The following is a 12,540-nucleotide window of genomic DNA, read 5'->3' on the forward strand; positions in this document are numbered from 1 at the left end:
TGCCGATGAGATTATTAAATTAGTGGTCAATGTATGAGGTCAATACCACTTTTTGGTAGACTTCAAACCCTCTGTTTAAAAAAAGAAATACTGTGTTTGTGGCTAAAACTCTGTTATTTCAAGTCTTCATTTGCTTCTTGGCCAAAAAAAAAAGTCTTCATTTGCTTTATTGGTAGAGAATCCCATTTCCCGAGTAGAGCATATGACCAAACAGATTGTTGCATTAATGCATATAAATCACATATATCAAATCTAAATATGAATTCATGTATATTAGTATATGTATATATATAATTATATATATATATTCTTTGGGAAAAGAATAAAGTTCAATTACATCATTTTTTTCATCATCATCATCGTCACACAAACTTGACCATGCTAACCTAAAGAAGCATAGACTTATTATTAAAATGCTAAGGAGGATTATCACCAAAATCACTAAAATCTAGCTAGCTAGCTAATATCTATACAAAACTGTTCCCAAGTTAATTTTTTTGGCTTTCACTTTATTCTTCTATCTGTCCTACACTTTTAAATCTCCACCAGTATCCCTTTTAGTTTCTTCGTCAATGCATATATGATATATCACTCTAACTTTTGGACAAAGGGGACAGCTTTAATTTGCCCCCCATATTGGAAATTTCTTGTGTCCTAGTGATGTTAATGGTGAAATTAGAGGTAATATATTTAAACTTTTTCTAACCTCCAAAGTAAGAAAAAAAGAAATCAAAATTCTGGTAATGCTGGTGTGCCCCCATGGCCAGCTCTAATGAAAAGGTTGTACCAAAAGTCCATGCCATCATCAATCTTTGGACCAAAACCATCTCCCAAATCCCCTGAATTGTTTGAACTCATTGGAAGAAACTGGGGTTGTGTTTGATCAAAAAATGTGGCCTCTGAAAACTCTAATTGGGGGATGCTGGAATTATCAGCTGAAAGTGCCTCTGACCAGAAACTGTCATCGATTTCCAGGAACATTTCGTCTGTGTTTTCGCCTTTGATCATGTCCTGATCAGTTGCAGGTGACGCATTTGTGACCGAGGAATCTTCACTAGAGGATGGTTGTGGTGACAACTCTGATGTATGCCTTGGACTCTCAGATTTTTGACTCATATTTGCAGGTTGTGCAGATTGGATTGTGACATTGGAACTACATGTTGGTGATGTACTTGCAGAGTGAGCTTTGGTATTGGTATTGCTATTGTTGTGTTGATCAAGTCTTTTCTTCAAGTGGGTGTGCCATACATTTTTAATTTCATTATCAGTTCGTCCTGGTAATCTTGCTGCGATTGCTGACCACCTGGAAATTGGAATAAATTAATATAATTAATTATAAAATACAATATTTGCGTATGAGTTTGGCAATTTTTATGTAAGGACAAAAAACTGATGCTTGTATTTCAATATGTGACTGTAACTTGTGACTTGTGAGACACAAAACAGCAATGCAGATATTAATTGTTAACTGCATGGCTTCATGTGATTCACAGTTTTTATTGTGGATGGCTTCCAATTTAGAGCTAGAATCTTAATTTGGCTCCACTTGCTATTCTTTTATAGAATCACAACTTGCCTTTGTTTATGTGTTCGAGAAACGATCGAGTATTACATAGTTTACATCATGTTTCCTTGAAATTAATTATTGTGGTTATAGCAGCCAGTGCCCACTTAAGGCCAAAAGGAGTAGAATCCTTTGCTTCAAAGCAATATATGGCCGGCTACTAGTCCTACTGCCAATATTTCACTTGATAAATATATAGGTAACTATATCCAATCATATCCAGCCAAAATTATAAAGAAAAAAACAAAGACCATATATTTAGTTTGTACATGGTATTAAACCGACGGTATTGGACTGGACTAAACTATACTAAATTGTACTTTACCTAACTGTATTGTACACCAGAATAGATTGAGAAGTGAAAGTAGTGGTTTAATTTGCTTAGGAATTTGATTTTTTTTTCATGCTTAATTATGGTTGATTCTTGGCAGCAAGTAAATTAAGCCTGCAAAAGTTTCATGCAATAAAAGTTGATGCATATACATACCTGTTACCCAGCATTTGATGCAAGCTAATGATAGCTTCCTCTTCTTCTCTTGTGAAGTTTCCTCTCTTAATATCCGGCCTCAGATAGTTTATCCACCTGAGTCTGCAGCTCTTCCCACATCTCAACAAGCCTAAAAGAAATACATGTCATGAAAAGTATGAGTACTCCAAAGCTCAAATCACCAATCATCACCAAACAAAATTTGGCTATTATTTAAAGTGTCTCAATTGATATTCTGCTTAATTCAACATCAAAATGAAACATAAACATAAAAAAAAATGCAAGAAGTGGGATATTATAGAACAGTACAAAATCAGTGTCATCATGCGCAATGCATTAAAACAAGGAAAACTAATCCTCTACTTTTTACATATATATTTGTGGAGTACTTAAAGCGATTGATCATATGTTTGTTGCCTAGAAATCTTTGGAGCTAGCTAGAAAAAAAAAAAAAAAAAAACCCAGACTGGAAGTGTAGTTGTAATTATTAATTAATTACCAGCTTGCTTTGGCAGGGCACGCCAGTTGCTATGGCCATACTTTTGGATGTAAGATATTAGAATCCGGTCTTCTTCAGTAGTCCATGGCCCCTTCTTCAACCCCATCTTCTCACAGCAAGGAGCTCTCACCATCTTTCAACTATTATGCTCTCACACTCTCTTTCAAATGATAAAGAAATGATTTTACTTTGAGTTTTAGCTCAATATTTTTGAGGCTTGGTTGGCTCTATATATGCTAAGATAAAGGTGTACAGTGTACTTTGAATGGACCAAGACAATGAGAGATATTCAAAAGCAGTAGCAATTTCCAGGAAGGAGCTTGAGAGTTGCATATATATGTAGATATTACAAGGTTTGTCATATAGTGACTAGTAAAAGTACACCAAGCTAGGACGAGCAGCAGACGCAAAAAATCTCCCCATGATCTCATAAAATAATAAGCTAATTAGGTAATCCAGTGACGCTACATGGTTGAAGCAGCCAAACGTACTATATATAGCTTTGACAATTGTTTGTGGATAAATCCACATGGATTCAATGGTCAAACACAGACCAACACGTGGCACACCAGGTCCCATTTTTGCTCAGACTCTTTGATGGTCAACTTGGTCAGACCCAGCCATCTATATCATCATCTCAGCTTAGCAACGCCAACAGCATGTACATATGAGATCGGCTCTTATCTCCGAATTACCCATATCCGATCCGAATCGACATTGGGATCCACTAAGAATTCGAGAGATCATCTTTTTCGGCACCATCAGTTCGGCTCGGATCTGGAGATCATCTTTCTCCAGTCACACCTCGACCATTGGTTCGGCTCGGCCCGGCCCAATGACCGATCACGATCAGACGTGCTTCGACAATCTTGTCACCACCGGATCACCTCGACCATTGGTTCGGCTCGGCCCGGCCCAATGACCGATCACGATCAGACGTGTTTCGACAAATCTTGTCACCACCTGATCATCTCAACCATTGGCTCGGCTCGGCCCGGCCCAATGACCGATCACGATCAGACGTGCTTCGACAATCTTATCACCACCGGATCACCTCAACCATTGGTTCAGCTCGGCCCGGCCCAATGACCGATCATGATCAGACGTGTTTCGACAATCTTGTCACCACCTGATCATCTCAACCATTGGTTCGGCTCGGCCCGGCCCAATGACCGATCACGATCAGACTTGGATCTCCACGTCACCACATCAACTCAGTTCATTCCATTCCCAGTTCGGATCGGCTCGGCTTTGGTGATCATCATCTCAAATCCTAGTTGCGGCCGGATTTCACTTGAGGGGATCACTGCACTACCTACCTGATCGGCTTGGCCGACTTGTCTAAAATCCGATCCGATCCGATCATACATGAGTTTCACGTCTACACGTGAGGACATGTGTTCGGATCAGCTCGGCCTCCCACCGCCATTCTAAAGAAGATCACGTTGGGGCAAACCGTCATACTCAAGTGCACCTGACATGACTCTCTGACAGATGAGACATTCCAGCTCACAGCCATGACTATTGGGGCATTCCACCTGATCTTCCATCCTTGCATTCAATGCAGCATTGAATGCAAAGGAGGTGAGTAGCTGTGCATGCTGCTATTCATGACCGAACGCGTGGATCCCCCTCAACCATTCATCCACATGCAGGTAGCTTACTCTCCACAACTTCCCTTGTCTATATAAACCAACTTATATGCACAAAGCCAAGGATCCCAGCCATCACAAAACAAACACTTGCACAAACTTTGGCTTACCAAAAACACACTTGAACCTTTGAGAAAACCCATAACATTTGCCTTGTTCTTCCCATTCTCCCAAGTTCATCCCCTGTTCTTTCTCACTTTTATTCAAACACCACCAAACACACATCACTGACTTCATCATCGGAGCGTGTTTGGCTGGTACCACAACGGTCCATCTCCTTTGGTTTTGTGTTCATTTGCAGGAAGATCCCAATCAACATCTCACGTCATCATCCAGCAAGACTTCGGATCAGCCAGGTCACTATCTCTAAGTTGCTGCATCTATCTCACGGAAATTTGCATCAACAACAATAACCTTTTTCTGTACGAGGCTTTCTTTGGTGCTGACACCGTATATTGTACATCCGACATTTCATATTACATATGGGTCCGTACTGTAGTACAAATTTTTATGTAATTTTGTTTGTAGCTCACAAACCGTATAGCGATATAACAATAGAGTACGTCGATTTTGTTTTCTTGTTAAAGAGTCTGGCAATATGTAAAATTTTGATATAGTTTGACAACATTGTTATGTCGTCAGACTATGAGTACATTGGTACCCCCTTCATGAGGCATACAGTTGTATAAATACTAGATGCATATGGACAGGTTAATAAAATATCAAACAACAGCTTATATGCCACTCAAATAATTAGCTTGTCATATTGGTCAAAGAACAGCTTATATGCCACTCAATTTTATATAAGCATTCTGCTATCAAATATCAATGGTATTCCCATTAAGTTGAAGAGCTAGTTGGATTATAAAAGTACCCTACTTGTATAGAAGTTAAGGAAATTGAACCAGCTCTGGCGTCCAAAAATGGCAAAGTATGTAATTAAGGAATCAAAGAAACAGAGGAACAAGGCAACTCTTTCCTTCTTTGATTAAATTCACAGCAAGACAAAGGAAATAACATAATTTAAATCAGATGGGGAGTTGAAACCCAATCAAATGATATTGAGTACTTCAATCTTCAAAACTGTTGAGTAACCTCTTTAAAAAACATAAACACACTTGTGCGGTTGTGCCTACTCTTTCCAGATGTACAAGTGGTTTCTTAATCCCTCTTAATAATTAATCCATTACGATCATCCTTTTCATGGTACGTTTTGTTGATATAAACAAACATTATAATTTTTAATTCTTTTCAAAATGATTGATAAATAATAGTGACTTAATGATAAATCACATTATATCAGATAAAAAAATGAAAATGATCTTATATTTAACAGATAGATCGAGCTTAGGTTTCCAAACATTTATAACCCCAAGTTGCATTTATTTAAATCAGTCAATTCTCATAAATCGTAATCAAGTCAACTAATTCACAATTTAAATAGACTAATATTTTGTTAGTTTTGATCCACTAGCTAGAGAGTAGTTCTATTTGCACCCATGGCAAGAAAAAACAAATCCATAATGCCAATGACAACAAATATCCTTCTTTCGTGTATCAGAATGGTCTTTTTTTTTTTATCATCAACGACCGACAGTTATGCGAAGCAAAAAAAAAAAAAACAACAGGCAATTATGAGTTTTGAACTTAGGACCTTATCTCATAAAAGAAAGGCTGTATACTACCACTAGACCAAATGTGATTGGCCGATATTAAAGAACTTATTACTCTACATTCAAGACAAGTTTGATTCGTATTCCCTTCATTTCCTCTTAACTTAAAAAAAAAATAAATAAAAAAATAAAAAAAAATCATAATGCTAATTCTACCCTTATTAACTTAATTTTTGAAAAACAAATTCAGTTCATCCCTTCCCTGCCATCGTGATCGAAAGGAAAGAGAGTAGAATCTCCACTCCCCCTTGATATGGAGAGCTTCCCCTTTTCCCTTGGCTCTCCCCCCCTGGGTGGAGCCATTAATTTTTTTCTGGAGGGGCCAAGAATTCAAAAATATTAAGTGGGGGGCCATTATATAATTTTTCTTAAAATTTTTATAAAAATTATAAAAAAATTTCTAAAATATGTATATAGTTACATGTGGGTTAAGGGGGCTGAAGCCCACGTGTAGCTCCGTCCCTAGTCTCCCCTCTTTTGTTATCACGGTCCTTTTAGCACAACTATGGTCAAGGAGGCTATGGCGACAAGGGATATATAAATGAATTTTTTTGGTAAAATCCGAAATTAAAAAATCTTTTATGACAAGAAGTTAGAAGAATTTTAAGAGGAGTTACATGTATTGAGTAATTTATTGGGTGAAAATTTATAGAATCAACCATTATTTCACTAAACAATTAATAAAAAAAAAACAATATTCACTAAACAAAATACATTTTAAAATAGTTCAACCGAATGATGTGATCCAGTTTTCAAAACTTCTGATGAAGATAATGGATTTTGTAGTGTAATAGATTGGTTTAAAAAAAAAAACAAAAAACAAAAACTATAAGCTTTCATGAATTTATCATTGAATTTAATTAGTGTGATAGAAAAATAAAAGTCAACAATGTTGACTGACATTATTATATTGTTCAAGGGTCAAGGAAAGACGCATGTGAGTGCGTATGTGGTACTGTCCAATAAAAAACAAGAAAAAACAAATGATTGGTGGGTGACTCAGTCATACGATTATGATCAAATACCTTCCAGTAAATCATAAGAAGATGGCGCGCGCTCTCAAGTCTAAATCCCAGGACTTTAGCGCCACTTAAGTCCCCAGCACTAGTACGCCATTCTCTTATCCACACACACTTTGTTTGAACGTGTAATCCTATAAAACTATACGAAAATTATTTATGTCAATCATATGCTAAAAAATTTTCATGCATAAAGAATTCTTTTATAAGATCTCAAATTTCTAAATAGAATCTCATTTCAAATTAGCTTCTTATACAAAATTAACAAAAAAAAAATTCATATAGAATTCCCTTAGACTAAGGGGGTATCCCCAACTTAGATTTCATTAGATTTTAAAAGTCCAATGAAATTTAGGTGTCCCCAATTTAGATTTTAATGGATTCCAATGAACTTTAGGTGTCCCAAACTCAGATTTTAATGGATTCCAATGAAATTTAGGTGTCCTCAAAAAGTCATGGATTTCATTAAGTGAAGGATTTTAATGGATTTTGATGGATTTTGATAGATTCTATGGATTTTAAAATTTATTAAACTCCTTTAAAATCTGAGTTGGGAACACCCCCCTAAGTGTATGCAGATAATCTGAATATAAATAATATATTTACTCAACACTACTAACTACCAAAAATATTTTTTTTTTGGCGATCCTTACATTTACAAGTATTAAATTTACTCATCATCTTTTTACTAACAATCAATCATTTTAATATTCTTTTTAGTTATAAGCTGATACTTAAGTCGGCCCCTCATGTTTTTTCATGGTACATATATAGCATGTAGTTATTATAAAATTAATTGATAAGGCAATTCTTTGTTTCCTTAATGTGAGATTTCTTTCTCAACAATATATATATATATGTGGTCGATTAGCTAATATAATACAATTAATATTAATGAATGAAACCCTGGCCAAAAAAAAATAATAATAAATGGAACATATGCATGATACAAATATATATATAAATATAGTTTCATTCATGCAATTATGGAGGTCATAACTAAGGATTAATTTGAGGAGAAAGCTTTCTGCGCTCTCCTATTATGTAATTCACACTCCTACACGCTTGTAAACTTAAGCAACGTCATTGTAATCTAAGAAGTGCAAATAACACTCTACTTTACATATCATTGAAAGTTGTATGATATGTTGCATTTGAACATACAATTAATGAAACTAAGCGTGCATTTGTATGTATTGTAGATATGTAATGTGTCCTTACACCATCCTGTGAATTATATATTAAAATGACGTTATACTTACATAAATCATACGTACATAATCTTAATTGAAAACACACAATGTTATGTTTTGACTATTTCATGAATGACGTACAATTAAATATATATGTATGACTCAATTATAAGATGATCAAATGCTTACATAAACTTCAATAATTTTTTTTTTAAATGTTCAATTTTGAATTATGTTCTTAATTCCTGGCCAAAAAAAAAGAATTATGTTCTTTAAAAAAAAAAAAACATTGACTGTACGGACAAATGGTGACAATCTATGCATAAGAATTGGCATGTTGAGCAGAATTTTAAGCGAAAAAAAAAAAAGATAGATAAACATAGATAGGAATAGAGAGAGAGAGAGAGAGAGAGTCCATTTGAAAAAGTATAGTTGAATTTTGGAAATTAGAAATACAGTAAATTAATTTTATACCTTGTCTACCCAATTTCATTGAAATAATTGGTCAATGACTCAATAAGCAACTTGATCATCTCATGATTATAATCTTTCAAATCAAGCAACAGTACTATCGAATATGCTCATTGCCCCACCAGGCCGGCCACCAGGGTGGCAATTTGAATAACATATTTATATATATATAACGTACTATTTATTTATTACAAGTAGATAGAAAAACCAATATTTGCATGCTTGGTCAACGAGAAACTTCAAGAATTTTAAATTTGGTGGCAATTATATATGTATATATAAAACGCTATCTAGCCTTTAGTCAAATCTACATATATGACAGGAAAGATGCACACGTACGTCTGTGTTGTGTTGTATTGTTCAATGAAATCAGCGCTGCGCATCTAGCTATTATTGAAGCAGTCTCAATAGCTATTATTGAAGCAGTCTCAATATATCGTTGACTTACATAGTTACATTCGATCTGGTTCTGCCTGCCGCTGTCAATTTGGAAATCTAGTTCATAAAAAGTCCAACATCAATATATAGAAACTTCAAACTTGCATATCGATCTCTTAACCCTTAATTAATTAACGGTTCGTTCACTTGTTAGGTGATTCATATTACATATATTATTTTAACTGACTTGTAATTTAAAATTATGAAAGTGTCACTTGAAATTAGTTCAAGCAGTGAAAGTGAATGACGGGGGTCTGATATGATTGGTCCAAAATTCTAATTAATTCTCTCAAATGTAATGCATGAAAACAAATTTATAAGAATGTAAGAATGTAAGAAGTGACTCGAAAAAAAAAAATGAAACATTGAATTAACTTATAAAGAATTAACCTATATTGTTTAATGTAATCTATCCAAAGCACTCATTTAAGCTATTCGATTATTTATCCAAATAGCATCCAAATTGTGAAAACTTAATAGTTCCAATGGTTATTCTCACACCCAAGATTAAGGTTTTAACTTTGAGTTAATTAGAGATACATCTATTTATGAGGCTCAATTTGATATTACCTCATCCTTTTGATATACACCCATTTTTGAATTTGCCACATAGGATTATATATTTTCTGCAGAAAATTCATTTTGTGATTTTCTCTTTTACCCTTTGGGTTAAAAAAGGTAAATTTTATTTTTGTCAATTAATGCCTTATTTCAAGGTGTTGTCATAATTTGTTTTTGCAATCAATTGTCATTAATTTATGAAGTTGAATATTAAGATTTTCCATTTCTAGTTTTCGTTTTCAAATTTCAAAATAGGTCTAATCTTGTCCAATTTAGTGTATTACCATATAGAAGAAACGTCTTCTACTTATTGCAAACATCATTAAGCTTCCTTCTCACATGTTCTTTAGGTTAATTGCAATATTCTAAAATTCAATGGAGAGTACTATCATTGCAAGATGTCGTCTCGGCCAAAAAACAATAGTTGTTCCATTTTTTCTCTAGGTAAGTAACTTATTATTTTGCTTTGTTGTGTTTGTGATTTCTTCGACCTTCTTCTTCTTCTTTGATCTTCTTTTTCTTTTATTTTTTTTCATCATCAATCTTCGATCTTCTTCTTCTTTCTCCCATCTTTTTCTTTGATCTTTTTTTTTTTTTTTCAACACCAAGCCCTCTATGATTGTTGGTTTTTTTTTTTTCTTCCACATTTTTCTACCTGAGTAAGAGGTGATGAAACCATTGGTATATATACCTCAAAAGGAGGTTGGATTTAGGCGGATAGGTATCTTCTTCTTGACCTGAGTGATATGTATCTTCTTATTTTTCTTCTTTTGTTTTATGTACCTAAGTCCAAGGTATTAGTATTTGTATTTATATATCTTAGTGCTATATTTGTATTGTGATGGATTTGTTATATTTTTATTATATATTTATTGTTTTTTTTGTTTTTTAACCCAAAGTGGAGGCTTACTGTATTAATTTTTATAATCTATATTATAGGTATATTATATGTATATTGGGTGTTTAATTTTTTTGTATTTAAGTATTTATATGTTGATGTGAACTGGTAACAAATGTTTTTTGAATTGGATGCATGAATCATGAAATTTCATCAATAAAAACATTCAAAATTAGGAGTAATAAATGCCTCAAATTATGGACATTTAAATATTACTCAAATTAGAGCAATGACATCTTTTGTAAATATCCACAAATTAATGCCTAAACTATTATCTGACGTGGAAAAAAAATTATCACACACATTTATTTACCTACTAGGCCTATTCTAAAATGGAGTATTGACAATAGATGTATATCTAAAAGACTCTTTAACTTTCCTATAATACCTCTCCATTTTAACAATTTTTTTACAAAAATAAAACTAACAACAGCATCTACGAAATTAACAATTTTTCCATGATATCCAATGTTGGGTGTATATCATTTTGTAAAAAAAAAATATATATATATATATACTCTTATCTATTTTTAATATTATAAAGTCAGAAAAATAGTTTGGTGTTATAGATTTTACAAAAATTAAGATTGTCTAAAGTACCATTCATTCAACAAAATAATCACATAAAAACAATCTAATTAACAAATAAGAATATAGTTATAAAATACAACCATTAAATAAAAAATGACAATTGACACATACAGAGCGCGTGGTAAGAGGCTAAAATATATAAAGAAAAAAGTAGTTATGGTGAAATTTTAAAAATTTTATATTTTAGAGGCAAAATAGTACAATATAATAATTAAAAATTGAAAAAAAAAAATACAAAATTATATCTTCATTTTCAGCCACCCACTTTGCTCCTCCACTCTTTTTTTAGAAAAAATAAATTCTTTTTAAAAGACTCACTACAACTTAAGAGTCAATTGACACATGTCAAGAGACTAAGTAAATATAGAGAGAAAAATAGTACGTACTTAGTGATGCATCTTGTAAGTGTAACTGTGTAAGTAAGAGACAGGGCTAAAAGAAAAGTAGGCAATGTTGTACGTAAAGGCATCATGGTCATGGTACATTGTATATGAGAGAAATACCAATATTGATTAATTTGATTTGACTATTAGAGATATTTTATCCGGCCACGAATTTCTTTGATTCATCAACTGTCTCATAGACTTATAGACTTATAGTATGAAAATCAGACTGCGGTCCCATCCATGTTTGGAAAATAATTTATTTAGGTTTAACTTTTTCAATTGACTAAGTGCGCGCATTTAATTTCTACCCAATTTCCCATGTCCTGTTTAATTTAATGTTGCCCTAGTCATCCCACTTTCTTCAATATCTATTCTTTTTTTTTTTTGGCCAAGTCTTCAATATCTATTCATGTTGACGAAACCCTAACTTCATTTTATATTCGTCAGTCATCGATCATTAATTCATTACTTAGTTGATGGCTCTTCTTTTCGCTTGTCCTTCATGGCCCAGTTACTTTCATCGTTATTAATTTACGTTAATTTTGAATATACCAGTCATTCATTTAATGTCTCCGGCCTCCATCTTTTCCAAGCAACCTGGTCTACGTACCTAGCTGATAGAGACATTTTGCCTGATTGTTTTTCCAGAATAATGCTATTTCTACCGTATCACATTGTTATTCACTTTTTATAGTTAATGTTAATTATATTTCTTATAAAAATGAGATCCACTTGCATTTATAGGTGGATTTTATGCAGATTTTACCTTTATAAGAAAGAAAATATGATCAACAATTTGGTTAAAAAAAATTAATACAAATGAATTTTATTATTGTTCCTTTTTTTTTAACTGCGTTATAAGCATTCTTCTTTTGCGCTCTCGTACTTATCTGTGAGCTAGAGTACTGTAAATATAACACTACCTTAATGAAAACAATATTGTTTTCATTCTTTCATAAAAGTGCAGGAGGTATTAGCCTATTAGGTATTTGGAAACTGTAAATAGCATTCCCTTTTATTTCCTTGACTTTTCGCAAACTGCTAGTCAATCAGACAGTAGTCACTACAATTAATATATTACATATTAACACCTACACGCATGCATTCA

At 33.3% G+C, this 12,540-nt stretch overlaps 1 protein-coding gene across 1 annotated transcript; it reads right to left on the reverse strand.

Moving 5' to 3' along the window:
- Nucleotides 1-283: 283 nt before the first annotated feature.
- On the reverse strand, nucleotides 284-2,756 carry LOC147293851 (transcription factor MYB30-like). The gene is made up of 3 exons (XM_086231748.1): nucleotides 2,551-2,756; nucleotides 2,052-2,181; nucleotides 284-1,303 (listed from the first exon to the last, which is right to left on the reverse strand). The coding sequence occupies exons 1-3, from the start codon at nucleotides 2,681-2,683 to the stop codon at nucleotides 730-732; spliced, it is 837 nt and encodes a 278-aa protein (XP_086087874.1). The 5' UTR covers nucleotides 2,684-2,756; the 3' UTR covers nucleotides 284-729.
- Between the last annotated feature and the right edge of the window lie 9,784 nt (nucleotides 2,757-12,540).

Source organism: Dryas octopetala, chromosome 2, assembly GCF_963921425.1.
Source record: "Dryas octopetala chromosome 2, drDryOcto1.1, whole genome shotgun sequence".
Taxonomy (NCBI): Eukaryota; Viridiplantae; Streptophyta; class Magnoliopsida; order Rosales; family Rosaceae; genus Dryas; species Dryas octopetala.